Source organism: Elephantulus edwardii, unplaced genomic scaffold (assembly GCF_000299155.1).
Source record: "Elephantulus edwardii isolate Elephantulus edwardi_28Jun2011 unplaced genomic scaffold, EleEdw1.0 scaffold00027, whole genome shotgun sequence".
In the NCBI taxonomy this organism is placed as follows: domain Eukaryota; kingdom Metazoa; phylum Chordata; class Mammalia; order Macroscelidea; family Macroscelididae; genus Elephantulus; species Elephantulus edwardii.
The window spans coordinates 15,800,032-15,815,738 of record NW_006399777.1 but is presented as its reverse complement, the minus strand read 5'-3'; the positions used below and the strand labels follow the sequence as shown (position 1 = coordinate 15,815,738).

The window sequence follows — 15,707 nt, the reverse complement described above, 5'->3', positions numbered from 1 at the left end:
GCAGCAGTCAAGAAATCAAGAGGTGTATTGCATTGGGACAATCAGTTGTCAAAGACCTCTCCAAAATGCTAAAGAGAAAGGATTTTATTTCAAAGACTCAGATGTCTCACTCCAAAGAGCGAAAGAGAAAGGATATCATTTTAAAGGCTAAATTGTGCCATATTCTTTTCATTTGCTTCCTATGCTTCTGAAGAAAGTTGGTCGATGAGTCAGGATCACAGAGGAAGAATTGATGCCTTTGAATTGTGCTGTTGGAGAAGAGTCATGAATATCCTGTGATCTGCCAAAAGAGCAAACAAGTCTGTCTCGGAGGAAGTGTAACCAGGCTACTGCTTGGAGGCAAAGATGGTGAAATTGCATCTCACATACTTTGGACATGTCAGGAGAGCCCAGTTCTTAGAAAAAGACACCGTAATGGAAAAGGTGGAGAGTCAGAGAGAGGAAGACCTTTGACAAGAAGGTTTGACACATGGCTCAACAATGGTCTCTAGCATATCAGAGATGGTAAAGATGGCAAAGGACAGGACAAGGTTCAGATCTAGTATTTAGAGTCATGCTGAGTTAACCTAAGAACAACTCACAATCAACACTATTAACGCCAGCAGTCAGGAAATCAAAAGATGAATTGTACTGGGAAAATCTGATGTCATGGGCCTCTCCAGAGTGCTGAAGAGCAACAATGTCAGTTTAGAGACAAAGAGTGTCTAATCCAATCCAGGCTATGGTCTTCTCAATTACTTGTTATGCTTCAGAGAGCTAGACAATGACTAAGGATGACAGAAGAATTGATGTCTTTGAGTTGTGGTGCTGAAGAAGAGTCTTGAACATGCTATGGACTGCCAAGAAAACAAATCAGTCTGTCTTGGAGAGCGTGAAACCAGGTATTTCCTTGGAGAGTAGGATTTTGAAGCTCCACTTCACTTACTTTGGGCACATAGCCAGAAAATATCTGCCCTTGAAGAAGGACATCATGCTCAGAAGGGTGGATGGACAGAACAGAAGAGAAAGAGCCTGGATGAGATGAATTGATACAGTATGTGGAGCAGTGGGGGTTGATGTATCAGAATTAGTGAAACTGGCTCAGGACAGGAAAGGGTTCAGAGCTGCTGTACCTAGGGTCCCTATATACCACAGGTGACTCAATGGCACATAACAAAAACAACATAATATATTGGCTGGTGTTTGGTGGTTTGTTTGGTTTTGGTTGGTTTTTTTTTATTTTATTTACGGCTCTTGTTTAGAGTCAACAAGACATTGGGGATGTCCTTTGTCTTTAAAGTTGGTTTTTATTACATTTTGGAGGCACATTCTTCTAAGTGGTATAGCCCTCTTCAGTCAGTATACCGTACTGAGGTAATCTGGGGTTGTTGTGATACTGAACCTTGTGCTATTGCGGTGTCAAATGCAATAACAGTTATTCATGGTGGCCCATGTTTGGTGGAGCTCCCAGTTTAAAACAAGTTTGGAAGCAGGAGTGGCATCCACTTCCTAAACAACATGCCTTCGGAAACTCAATATGAACTTTGATAAATGCCGATAGTTATAGGAAGGCTTCAGGCCTTTTGTTCTAGGTTCACTATGAGTCGTGCTCGACTTGAAGTCAGTCAACAATAACAACAATATCAACTCACATAGATGTCAGTTCCAAATGATCTTTAATTATATGAACTACATAAGCATTACAAAAGTAATGATTACCTACTGTTACAATTTACCCATCAAACAGCATAAAAGTGAATGCTAGTCTCCACTCTTTGCTCATTTAGAATAGTCATTTTAAAAAATAATTTGATTTGCACTTTTCCATCAGTTTTTCCTGCACACTTTATGGTCTTAGACTCCTCGTTGCATTTTTAACTTGCATTTCTCTCCATCATTTACCAACAAAATGTGGACATCTTTTGAAGCTGAGACTTACTACCCATCTATTTGCTTCAATAAGGTGGGAGTACTGGCTTCCAACCATTCTTCTTTTGTGTTCCTAAAGTTTAACTCTTATTGATGCTTCCTCGGTAAGTATTTTTTTACAGACAGATTTCAATCTTGGTAATTCCTGAAGCCTATGTCTGGCTGGTGCACCTCAAGCACGGCTAACTCCTGTCTCTTGTTGGACGCTCGCGTGTCCTGATGATGGTGATGAACAGATCTCTCAGGAAAGCATTCACACTAAAACTTTTGAGGAAGAAAAGCCAGGTCTTCTACTTCTGATACACCCAGTAAAAACCAGGTGGAACGCTACGGTTTGGTCCACCATCACTTTGTTCTGTTTGCATGAGCCCCCCATGTATTGAAGCTCACCTCGCATCGGTCAGTAACAACAGCTTCAACTTCTCTTAAATAGAGAGCGAATTGGAGCCTCCAGCATTTTGTAACCTGAGAGTGGTTGAGACAAAGCCAAGCAAATAATAATAAGTTTGGTGTATCAATTTTTATTGACATGCCTACCATGTACCAGACTCCACAGTTAGGTGCAAAAGCTAAGAGCTTAGAGACTTGGTCTCTGTTATCAAGCAGCATGTGATTAAATGTCAAGACCAATGTTACAAATGATATATCTTAGTATAGCTCCGTGTTGAAATCCTCCTAATACAGCTATGCCAAACTCCAACCCTGGAATGCAGCAAGTTCTTATTAACTCTAGGGCATTTTTGCCTAAAATAGTCCTTCTGCGTACCTTCCTTTAAATCTTTTTACTTTTTTTAAAAAAACTTAAAACAAAAAGGCACATTTTTTAACTAAATCAGAGAGAAGTGTTAATTTGCCTTTCTAATGCAGCCAGTAATTTCCAGTTGCTCACTGTTTGTGCCACTCTTTTCTTCCACAAGCTGGAAGTGAAAAAAGAAAATTTTCCCACATAGAAAACCATGTTTCTCCTGTCAGGCCTTTGACACAACATTTCAGGGCCGTGCTTACAAGGAGATACTTAACTGTTTCACAAGAAGGAGCTGCAAGTTACACAACCAAGTTAGCTCATGAAATACCATTTGAAAGCACGTTAAGCAGAACTCAATGGGATTTTTTTTTTTTTTAAGTTGCTATGAAAATGGTGTCTTCAGAATTGCTTTTTAGTCTTGGTGATTTTCCTGCAGAAATGTTAAAAGGTTCAAGATACAATTTGTTGCTGAGCTGTGAGGAGCCCACCTAGCTGGCAGCCTCTAACCACAGCATCTTCAGGGTGGGGCCCAGTTTTCCAGAAAAAGCCCCGTGCTTCCCAACAACGCAACAACCCCAGCCAAAGAGAGAGATGCTGAGACCTGGCCAAGAATGGGCTCTCTTTGCTCTGCAGTTCTGGGTTAACCAAGGCGTTGTCTGTCTGCATTACAATCTAGGACCCTCCCTTACCAATCCTCACCTTTCCTATTCTGGATATCAGATATCATCTTACCATCTGGTTCTCCCTGCCTAATACCGTCTCTTCCCACGCTGTCTAACTTCTTCTCATTTTTGGTTTCCTGGAAGCTTCATTAGGACACAACACTTTCAAGACAATACAGGAACAGAAACAACATTTATCTGATTTGTAATCCCTGGGTGGTGTAGATAGTTTAGCACTACTTGAAAGGTTAGCGGTTCAAATCCCCTTCAGAGATGGCTTAGAAGAAAAGTCCTGACCATCTGCTTCAGAAAGGTCCCTGCTCCCAGAGAGCCCACAGGACACACTTCTCCTGTGACACACACGAGGTCACCTTGAGTTGGAATCAGGTCAGCGGCCCCTGGCTAGTGTCTGCAGCTGATTGAGAGGGTAAGTCTGTACCCCCTTCACGCTGGATGTTTTTGTGCTCGTCTCAGCCTGAAATGAGTTATGAGTCTTCCAAAGTGAAGCCGACTGTTCCGTTTCAATTATTCAGCAGAGACACAAATGAAAATCTAGCTCTAAGAAAACGAACTCATATTTTTGAAATTTCACCCCAATCCCTGGAGCTATTGCTTACAGGCTGAGGTAAGGGACTTATTTTGGTATTCCTTTTGTGTTTGGTAGGAACTGATTAGAGCTGAGACGTCAGCACTATTCTTCTTGATCAGATGCCCCCCCTTGTGGTTCCACAGACTAACAAAGAGGGTAATCCTTGTGTTCTTGCCATTGCAGGGGAATTCGGAGAGGTGTACAAGGGGCGCTTGAAGCTGCCAGGCAAGAGGGAAATCTACGTGGCCATCAAGACCCTGAAGGCCGGCTACTCGGAGAAGCAGCGTCGGGACTTCTTGAGTGAGGCCAGCATCATGGGCCAGTTTGACCATCCCAACATCATTCGCCTGGAGGGAGTGGTCACCAAGAGCCGGCCGGTCATGATCGTCACAGAGTTCATGGAAAATGGAGCATTGGATTCTTTCCTCAGGGTAAGAACCCCTGAGGGCTGTTGACATGAGCCTCTTGGACAATAGGAAATCCTAGTTCTTGCAGAGAATCCAGATGTAGGTTACCAGCGTGTGATGAAATGAGGCATTCAATGAAATGTGGACAAGGCATTTGAGAGGTTAACAGCATTAACCAAAATGTGTTGCTAAAGGGAGAAAACACACGAAGTATGTGTACCCACCTGTAGGAGAATAGCATGTATCATGGGCTTGATAAACACCTGTTGGATGTATGTGAATGAATAGCTGTTGTTGACCGGGGTCCAGTTTGCCTTCACATCAGCCCAGCCGCCTTCCCAGCTGACTCTTGTTTGTAGTTCAGAGATAAGATAATGTTGTTGTTTTCTGACTCCTGGGAAACCTAGTCTCTGAGGATACACTTCTGGGTGGGAAAGGGGGATAATGTATCACAGCATCCTCAGATCTTTATCGGGTTGTTGAAGAATTGTGACACCACCACCACCAGCCCCCCAGCCAACAATAGAGGTGAGATGGACTTGAAGACTGGAGAACCTTTAAGAGATCTTTGAACATGCTCCAAGTTGGACCAGGTCCTAAATGCAACCTATGGTGCAGTGAATCAATTTTATATGGGCTTTCTCTCCATGCTCTTACACCTCTCACCAAATGATTGAGTAAGGCTATGCAGCTAAGGTGCTTTTGTTCCATCATGGAGATCATGAGGCAACTGGACAGCTGGCTAATAACTCAAATAAAGTTCATTGCACCCTTGTCAAGGTGTTGATGTTGTTATGTGGCATTGAGTCAAACCCATTCATGGCTGACCCTCAGTGAGTTTTCAGACGCTGTACGTTGCACTAGATGAAAGCGAGCACCTTTATCCTGAGGAGCAGCTAGTGGTGTAAGGAACCCTAATGAGAGGAGAGGTTAGGTTTGTCATCCTTCTCAGCTTAAAATGAGCCTTCTCAGAGTTAAAAAGAGGAGACCTCACTATTGCCAAGAAGAGGCAGAAGCAGGAACCCAAAATCCATGCGCTGAGAACCTCCTAGACCTAGGAGGCAGATAGATCTATAATAGCAGAATAAAAGCTTAAGATGAAAAGAAGGAATGGCAGAGAAACAGCAGCAGGAGATGCAGGAGATGGTATGTTAGAATTCCCATCCAGCAGAACAAGAGAGCTGAGCACTTTTAGGATGAGAATCATTGGTAGAATAGGGTGCCCTTGGATACTTACGTACTGGTAGAGTTAAAGAGCTTTGCCAGAGCGGTATAAAAGCTGGGCCAAGGAGTCAGGAGGAGTCAAGGAGTCTAATCAATGACCGTATCCTGAGTTATTCCTGATCATGAATTGTAATCTGTAAAATCCTTAATTCCTGTTGATTCCTTAATAATCCCATAACTGCATGATCTGTGAGTCTTGAATGGTTATGGCAATGAATCCCTGATACCTGCAGAGAATAAATGCTGTGGAAAGAGCAGCTGATGCCAGGATTGGTAAAACATGGGGGTCTGTCTTACCTCCACTGACAAGAATCAGCTTTAAGATATTGATCATGATTTTCTTTCTTTCTTGAAAAGTTTGTAGAAATCAGATACATCTCCAGACATTTTTTACCATTGATTTCCTCCTCCTTTTTCTTTCTTTTTTTTTTTTTTTTTGCTGCTGTTGTTATGTGAAATTAAGTTGACTCAGACTCAGTGATTCTGTGTACAACAGCCCTGAACTCTGCTCTATCTTGAGCCAACCTCATTGTCTTTGACACATATATTCCCATTACCCCAGCAACTAAGTCAATCTATCTCCTCCAGGGTCTTTTTTTTTCCCTTACACTGTCCCTCCACCCTTTCAAGCATTATGAGCCTCTCCCAGACCTCATTCATCCCTCCTTGCAACATGCCCCAAATATGTCAGACAGAGCTTCAAAATCCTTGCCTCCATGGAGCAGCCTGGTTTCACCCTTTCCAAGACTAACCTGTTTTTATGGAGAGTTTTTTTTCTTGTTGGGTTTTTGTTGTTGTTGTTGTTTTTACTAGAGTCTGTTTTATTTCTCTTCACTCAGTGATGGGGTGGATGATAATAGCCAAGATGCTTCTCTCTAGAGAAGAGAGTATCAGAGAAGGAGGACCAGTGTACAGTATCAAGAATTGGAATGGCGCCTTCTGAGCAAGAGTGATACCAAAAAGTAGGCTGCACACATCACCAAGGCTACCGTATAGCAGCAGTGGCTGAAAATCACAGGGCCTTTCAAATGCTCATGGGGAGAGAGATAACTTAGACCTAGAGACACAACAACAAACATCCTTTACATGAATTTGTAACTTAGGCAGGCTCAGGGGAGTAATTTTTGTTGTTGTTGTTGTTCTGAATACATGGTTTTATTACTTGCCTCCTAACATTCATCTGAAGTTGCTCTGTAATATATGTTTGTGATCATATTTAAAGTACTTGTATTTGCTTTTATTTTATATTGGTTTGCTTACAAAGTTCATATATATTGTATTGTACACTATTCTTTTTTTTCTTTGTGCTTCATTATATAACTTTATTCAAAGTATCATGACATAGTTTTCTAAAAACGGAATGAATAATGCATCTTGTGTCTTCCCTAAATGGATACTTTTCAAGTGTAGTTGTGTTGGAATCTGAACCCTGGCTCTTCATTTCCATACCTGGCCTTGCTGCTTTAACGGAAGACCGACTTTCTGGCTTTATTTGGCTCTTTATTGGTTCTCAGGCCCCTCACTGAATATGCACACACTCACCAAGGGTTTTCATCAGGGGATGGGCCCAGCATCCCAGTCATTTCCCTTCATCTTGCAGTTCCTAGAATGCTTCTAGGCAGGGGTTCCAATATGAGAGAACTATACCTTCAAATCTACAGTCTACCCCATTAGAGCTTCCTGGAGATCTTAGCAACTGGTCTGGGTCAGATGTGGAGAAATCAGGCTGACCCAGCTTCCCCCCTCCTTTGGGAAAAGTAGTTTTCAGGTAACTATTCTTCATTCACATGGTGTTTCGCAGAGTCATTTCCACACATTATGTTTTATAAAATGAATCACCATTGGACCTTGCTCATCATTACCCTGTCTTTTCACAACCCCGCCAGATCTTTCCCATTTCCTTTTCCCCCTCCCTCTACCCCCACTAGATTGTGCAATCCTGTGATTTCACCTCTACCCATCCTCACCTCTCTGCTATAACCTATCTCCCCTTGAGTCCTCATACGTGTTTTACTAGGCATACTTCTGTATTTACAATAAGGGTTTTTATGCAGTATTTGTCCTTATGAGACTGAGTTCGTTCACTCAACATTATGCTCTCTAGTCTCTCAAGTGAGTCATTTTGTCACTGTTCAGTTGAGTTAATTCAAAGACTGTCTTTGGAATTATCTCAAATTTGGCTCACTTATATTGACAGTTGGTTGTCAGCTGGAACTTGTCCATCTAGTTTGCTTGGAATTCCTCAGAGAAAGCAGAGTTCAAGAGCAAGTTTACCAAGTAGCAAAGCGAAAGCTCTATTACCGTTTATCATCAAGCCTTGGAAGTCACATGCGTTGCTTCCACTGTAGGTATAGACTCACTTGGACTAAAGGGGAGGAAACAGGTCTTATGTTTTGGAGGGAGAACAGCAAGTCAATGTCTTCTTATTCCTATGAAATGAGAGATTTATTACAGACCTCTTAGAAAGGGGCTCTGCCATAGACTTGGTCCTTGTATTCAAGGACCTCAATCCACAAAAAATCTCTCTAAATTATGAGAACTCTGCCCATCAGGACTTGAGGCACTTACTGCAGAAGGTCAAAAGCTAAGGCCTTCAATATTTATTACATATCAACATCAAGAAAACAAAGAGCCTCACCCATGGACCGATAGGCAATATCATCATGATACATGGAGAAAAGATTGACGTTGTCAATGATTTCAGCATACTTGGATCCACAGTCAAAACCCTCAGTACCAGCAGTCAAGAAATTAAAAGATGAGTTGGGAAAAACTACTAATAGGACCCTCTCAAGTGAGTTCTAAAGAGCAAGGATGTCCATTTAAAGACTAAAGTGTGCTTGATCAAAGCCATGTCTTCTCAATTGCTCGCGATGTATCTGAAAGTTGGACAGTGACAAAGGATGGCAGAAGAATCATTGACGCCTTTGAGTTGTGGTCTTGGAGAGAATTACTGAGTATACCACAGACTGCCAAAAACTAAACAGGCCTGCCCTGGAGAAAGTGAAACCAGACAGCTCTGGAGAGGTGAAGAGATGAAGCTTCATCTCACATACTTTGGGAATGTGGTTAGGAGGGCCCAGTCCTCGGAGAAGGAAATAATGTTGGTAAGGTCAACGAGAGAGGAGGACTCACAACAAGATGTACTGATACAGTGACTGTAACAATGGGCTCATGTGGGGGGGAAATGGGAGAATGGTATAGAATAGGACAAGGTTCCAACCCATTGTTCATAGGCTCACTGTGAGTTGTAGAGTATTGAAGGGCATGTGACAACAATGTCAATCAGATGTGGGTACAGGCAGGTAGACTAAGGGAATAACATGTCCAAGGGCTGTTTCGTGACTTTCAGCAACTGTTTGGTGGTGGACCCTGAGCAGAAGCATTGTTGGTTGTTGTGTCAGAACCGACCTATAGCTGCCCCTCTGGTGGGTTTCAGAGGCAGTTAATCGCATGGGAAAAGATTGCCCATCCTTCTCCTGCAGAGCAGCTGGTGGATTCGAACTGTGTGCCTTCACAGATGCAGTGTAGCTTTTTTACCGCTAGGCCATCAGGGCTCCCTGAGCAGAAGCCTAGTTCTAGGGATTATAATGTGGAGGAGGATCTGGAAGAGTCTTCTAGAAGCTGAATGTACACAGAATTGGAATTTGCAGGGCAAGCATCCACTTTGTTGTCTTCTGTATGCAGCTCATTAGACCTTTCTGGTTTTATATTTGATATCTGATCTCTATGGGTTTTATATTTGATGTCTGATATTTATGGGAAAGGGACATCTGATGTAGATTAGGGGGCCCTGAAGCCCAAAACTCCTCCTTCTACGTAGCGTCCTTGGAGGGATGTGTTGTATCTTTTTGTATTTTGAGACCTTGATGCCTGGTCCAGCTCTTCAGGACTTTATGTGAATGAATTGTTGCACCGTATTTGTGGCTGCTTCTGTAAGCGAACCTATAATTGTAGGCACTGTGCCAATCTATCTCACTGAGAGTCTCTCATTTTCATGGACCCCCTATTTTACCTGTGGATAATAATATGGAAAGCCTGATGGATCCTAATTCAATGCACAGAGCCCCTTGGAAAATTTTCGTGGAATGAATAACGTGAACAGTTATTTCTGAGACGGAAGTGCTAGGGGCTACAGGAGAAGGCCGGTCATCACGTGTACACATCCTCTCTTGCTCCCTGTACGTGGAACCGTACTTTCAGTCTCAGAAGAAGGTCTTAGTCATGCTTTCCCGGGACATCCATTCCTGATCCGAGATCTCTGGAAGACAATCAAATAAAAATGCACAGAAAGCAGTGCCAGGAGAACGAGTATTTTTCAGAACCAGCCTCAAGACCTTTCAGGAGTCATTTATTTCCTCCAAGTCACCTGATTGCGCTTCACAGAAAAGCACAACATGATTCAGGGACTGTGATTAGACTTTCTCCCTGGAACATGCAGGGGACAGAGAAATTCATTCTCAAGAGCCCATGGAAAACAAAATCAAAGCCCCACACGATTGCTCCTCACAGAAACGATTTCCATTCGAGGCCCAGAACATGGAAGCATGTTGGACACCAGTGTTTTTCATGATGACGAGGGCCAGTTTTCTATAACTGAAGCGTAGGAACATTAAGGAGAAGGGTTGGCAAAAATGGGGTCTTGAAAGCAGGGGGGACCAGGAGGAGTGGGAGGAAATGAAGCATTTCTGACTCCACGCAGCGTGGAGGCAGGTAATCTATAAACCTCATTTAGCCTTATTCCCAGACCCTGGAGCACAGCAACATTAATTGATGTATCTAGTAGTGGATGAAATTGAAAGTAGGTCATCAGTTCAGTTCTGTAGGGTCCATCTTCTGGGAAGAAGGATAATTTTAGGATTACCATTCAGAGGAGAAAGACACGGGGTGCCTTCAATTTGTGTGATTTTTTTTTTTTTTTTTGGTCCACTCAACTTATGCCGGCTGCTGTATCTTTGGAGAGAGTGGCTGGGGACCCAGCTCTGGGGCAGTATCCAAGAGCTCTGGGTATCAAGGAATGGAGAGACAGATTCACTGGGCCTGGCTTCCTAGGATCTACTAACCAGACCTTTATCTTTTCAGACCTCAGAATCCCAGCCATTCTAGCGCGTTCAGAAATACCACTCCTCTTTAACCATACGTTCTGTAAGCTCATTGTTATAATTTTTAATGATTGAATTATGGATTCAGTATATAGCATAAAAATCATAATTAAGCATTTTTACTTCTTGGAACTAAAACACAGGGGGAGGTGATAAGGTCACGTTTCCATTGTCTTAGAAAGAGCTCATGTGTGAACACTGAAGCCCCAGTCAATGTCCCATGGGCAAGCCAAGGGGGTGAACATGTTCTCCAAAGCCTGCATTGGCCTACACACATCTATTTGCAGGTGGTCTTAACTGGAAGGCTTTTGAAAGTCAACTGAGGATATTTCTAATGCATCAGTATTCAAACCAGAAGTTCGTTCACGGCTAAATGCAGGAGCTGATAGCAACCTAGATGTCAGAAAGGGAGTCTAAGAATGGAAGTCCTAAACCCAGTGTTCCATTTGGACTCTCTTCTGAGTCACCCTGCAGCCTCAAGCAAATCTCTTACCTCATATTCTCAATCTATAAGCTACAGATGTCGGGCTGGATGATCTTGAAAGTAGTCTTACCGTTTAAAAAAATATAAAAATCTATGACTCATTCTCTTCAAACAAATCAAATAAGGATTCATTCCCTCAAGTAGATTTTTCAATGAGAGTTGAAATACTTAAATCTTTCCTGTCTAATATAAGGGCCAGCGAGTGGCTCCAGTGCATTTACGGAAAAGCAGTTTCAGCGAAAAGCACTTCATGAAGGAAGAAAGTTTGAATCACTTAACTTCACCCAGGTCTGTGTTTCTTCGGATGTGGACTGTGTTGTTACCATGTGTTCAGCATGAGACAGGGAAGATCCCACAATCATCAAAAAGTATGGACTTACTTCCGTCTTGCTTGCTATTATGTATGTCTCTCTGTTCATACCCATACCTCTGCGGGTTCTTCTGGGGATGTCATACCAGTGAGCTGAGCATAAAATCACTGAACAGATCATTTTGTGGAAGAATGTGGCAAAGGATAAGAAGAATGTATATAGGCCAAGTTGAGGAATGTAATCACTGTGACTGTGTCGTCGTTAGATGCCAGCAACATAGTGCTGACGCACAGCAAGCCTGCACACAACAGAGCAGAACATGACTCAGATCAGCCCAATCCCCGAAATAACTGCCATATTTCAGCAGCCACTGTGCCAGTCTATCTCGTTCAGGGTCTTCCCCCTCTTTACCTACCCTCAACCAAGCCTCATGCCCTTTTCCAGAGACTGGGCTCTTCCAATAACATATCTGGAGTATCTGAGATGAAATTTTGACATCATTGCTTCTAGGGAACATTCTGGCCTTATTTCTTCCAAGGCAGGTTTGCTCATTTTTCTGGCAGCCCATAATATACTCAGGATTCTCCATGAATTCCATACGTCAAGTGTATCACCATATTTCATTTCCTTATTCCCTGTCCAGCTTTCACATACAGATGAGGCATTTGAAAATACCAGGGCGTGGATTAAGCACATCTTAGTCCTCAAGATGCCATCTTTGCTTTTGAACACTTTAAAGTGTTTGTCTGTGGCAGATTTGCCCACTGCTATGCATCTTTAGATTTCTTGACTGCTGTTTCCCTGGGCACGTGGAGACAAGTAAAATGAAATCCTTGACAGATTCAATCTTTCCTCTGTTTATCACAGTGTTCCACATTGTGAGGATTTTTTCTTTTTCTTTTCTTTATATAAAGAGCTAACAATAATGAAAGCTGTAGTCTTTGATGTTTATCAATAAGTTCTTCAAGACTTGTTCATTTCCAGCAAGCAAATATTTGCATATCAAAGGCTGTTAATGAGTCTGTCTCTAAATCTGCTGCCTCATTCTTCTTGATCTCATAAAAGGTCTTCCTCTTTTTTCAGCCACCCTCAGTCACGCACCATGCCCTTTTCCTGAGGCTGGGTTTTTCCAATAACATATCTAGAGAACATGAAATGAAATTTTGTACACCATCAAGTCAGAACTAACTCATAAGTGACCTTACAGCAGATTTTCAGAGATTGTAAATCACACAAGAGGAAACTGACCATCTTTCTCCTGCAGAGCAGCTGGTGGATTCGAACCACATGCCTCTGGTTTGGCAGCACAACTGCTTAACCGTGTACTATCTGTTCCTCATAAATATTAATGAGTATGGAAAAGGGGTGCAACACTGATGCACACCTTTCCTGGTATTAAACCATACAATATTTTCCCATTCTGTTTGAACAACTTCCTGGTCTGTGTATAGGTTCTGCATGAACCTAATTAAGTGTCCTGGAATTTTAATGTCTCACAATGGAATCCGCAGTTTGTTTTGATCCATGCAGTTATATGTCTTTGAGCATAGTCAATAAAAAAATCAGATAGACATCTTTCTGCCTTGCTGTTTTCAGGCAGGATCTCTCTGATGTCATCAGTGATTATTTCTTGCATGCCTTTTTTTGAATCTGTCTTGAATTTGTGCCCGCTTCCTGTGAATGTACTGCTGCAGCCATTTTTTAAATTTTTTTCAGCATAATTTTACACGTGTGTGATATTGTTTGACAGACTCACATTCCTTCGGATCATATTTCTTTGGAATGGGTGCAGTTAGGCATCTCTTCTATTGGCTTGTATGTAGGAGTTGTTGAGATGGTATATCTTCACTGTGTATACTTCTACAAAAATTTATTTTAATAAAAACTATGGCCGTCTTTATAAAATTGTTTTAAAAGTCAGTTGCACATATCAGAAAAGCTTAGTGTGTTTGTATCCAAGCTTCAAAAAGATAACAAACACAATGGACATGACCCTGACTTGCCTTGATATATTATCCTCTTGTAGATCCTAAGGGAAATGTGTTGTTCATTTCCAGTATCATATTTCAGTGAAAAAGCCACTGGAGCAGCATTAAAAGATCCAGATAAGAGTACCACATTTGTGATACATATGCCCCTACTTTCTATTGTTTTGGCCATGGCAGACATCATTAATCAATCACATCTTTTCAATCCACAGAGCTTGCCCATCGCTTTCTTCACACAGCCTTTGAGGCAGCCATTACCAATTGATCAGAGATGGAATGGCAGGGGAGAAGCAATTTCCTGTTCCAGACTTAGATTCTTGTTATAATTCAAAACACACAGAGTGATTTAAAGCTTATCACTTACACTTTCTGGACCTCCTTTATCTTGTCTGTGAACACAATTTCCTGCATTGCTTACCGTTAAGACCACTTCTCGGGCTCAAAATACATTCTGTAAAGTATGACTTGCGATTCAAAAGTCGAGCATTGGAAGAAAAAAAAAGTTAGCTGATGATTTGATCTAAACTGTAGTGTGCACCATTGCGCCCAACCTTCTACTTCCACAGTTTGGAGACTGGTCTAGATCATGGTGTGTTGAGCTCAGAAGACATTGAACTTGGTCTTCCAATGGCAGTGATTCCAGGAAGGGAAGAGAAGCCTATGGTACTTGTCTTCCGTATTCTTCCTTAGTCTCCCTCGCTGCACTTCTGGTAAACATGGCAAGCTCAGCTGTCGATCAATGTGATCTTGCTGATAATATAATGCTTATTGACACTGGCTCTGTATTCTTTGGACATTAAGACCTTTCACATGTATCGTCCCATCTAAACCTCAGCAAAATCTGATGAAAACTAGACACGATAGTCTTCTTTGTAAAGATGTCTGAATCCAAACCAGGCTCGCTTGGCTCCAGAGTCTTTCCGTTTCAACAACTTCAACATCATGAGAGATGGAGAAAACATTTAACCTGCCAACGATTCCAACTTAATTGGATGAACAGTCAACACACTTGGTACTAGCAGTCAAGAGATTAGGAGATGCATATCACTGGGAAGTATGCTTTCAGGGACTGCTCCAAATTACTGAGGAGCAACGATGTCAGTTTGAAGACTAAGGCACACTTCATCCATGCCATGATCTTCTCAGTCACTTGCTGTGCATCTAAGAGCTGAACAATGAATCAAGATGACAGAAGAAGAATTAATTTTTTGCATTGTGGTACTGGAGAATTGTACTCTTGTGTGTGTGTGTGTGTGTGTGTGTGTGTGTGTGTGTGTGTGTGTGGTCTGCCAAAACAACAAGCAGAAAAAAAACACACAAAAACAAACAAATAAAAAAACAAAACAATACAAAATCCCACAAAACAACAAGCAGATAGGTCTTGGAGAAAGGGCTGCCGGAAGGCTTTCTTTTTTTTTTTTCTTTGTCAGGGGGGCAAAGCTTCATCTATTTTGGGCATGTTGTTAATAAAGGCTATTCCTTGGAGAGGAACATTATGCTTGGAATAATGGAGGGGCAGCAAACAAGAGGAAGATCTTCAATGAGATAGATGAACACAGTGGCTGCAGCATTGGGCTCACCAGAGATGATGAGGATGGTGTGGAACAGGACACGGTTCAGATCTCTTGTTCATAGGGCCACTATGAAACGTACTGAAGGTGGAAAAGGTCCTGAGGCTCTGATGACGTAATCTGTAGGGAGCTGAGCTGCTGACCAAAAGGTGGCATCTCTACGGTAGTTCGAATCCACCTAATGGCTCTTAGAAGAAAGATGGCCAGTCTCCTTGTGTACATGTAAAGGGACAGCCTTGCGTCCGTTCTGACTTGATGGCCATCGGTTGCATTGAGCTGCTAATGAAAACGTTGACATTTTATCTTTGACCAGAAGCAGCTCAAGATAAAAGCCTGCAATATACTTTAAACGAAACCTCAAAACTTTTCCTGAAAAACGTCTGTGAGCAGTCCTACTCTGGGGCAGGTGCTTAGGTCATCCTGAGTCAGAATTCATTTGACAACAACTGGTTTTCTTTTTTAATTTTTTAAAAATTATTATTATTCATTTTAATGAAAATTTACAGAGACTTTGGCTTTCCATTCATTCATTGTTGCACTTTTCTCCCTGCCTGCTCCTCTTCCCCAATTTGCTCTTCTCTTTGAAAAATAAAAGAAAAATTCTTCATTGTTTTACAATCCCTCCCCCCAGGTCCATTCCACTATGCAGCCTTTGTTCTGGACTCCCATCATGACAATAATACCTGATCATATATCCCTTTCAAATAGTTTTCTCC

The 15,707-nt window shown here is 42.0% G+C and overlaps 1 protein-coding gene across 1 annotated transcript in view; it reads left to right on the top strand.

The window, feature by feature from the left end:
• The window catches only part of LOC102855158 (ephrin type-B receptor 1-like), a 233,049-nt gene that overhangs the window by 130,781 nt on the left and 86,561 nt on the right, over nucleotides 1-15,707 (top strand). Inside the window, exon 8 of the mRNA XM_006883369.1 lies at nucleotides 4,088-4,335. Within this exon, the coding sequence (XP_006883431.1) occupies nucleotides 4,088-4,335 (248 nt within the window). The remainder of the gene's footprint in view (nucleotides 1-4,087; nucleotides 4,336-15,707) is intronic.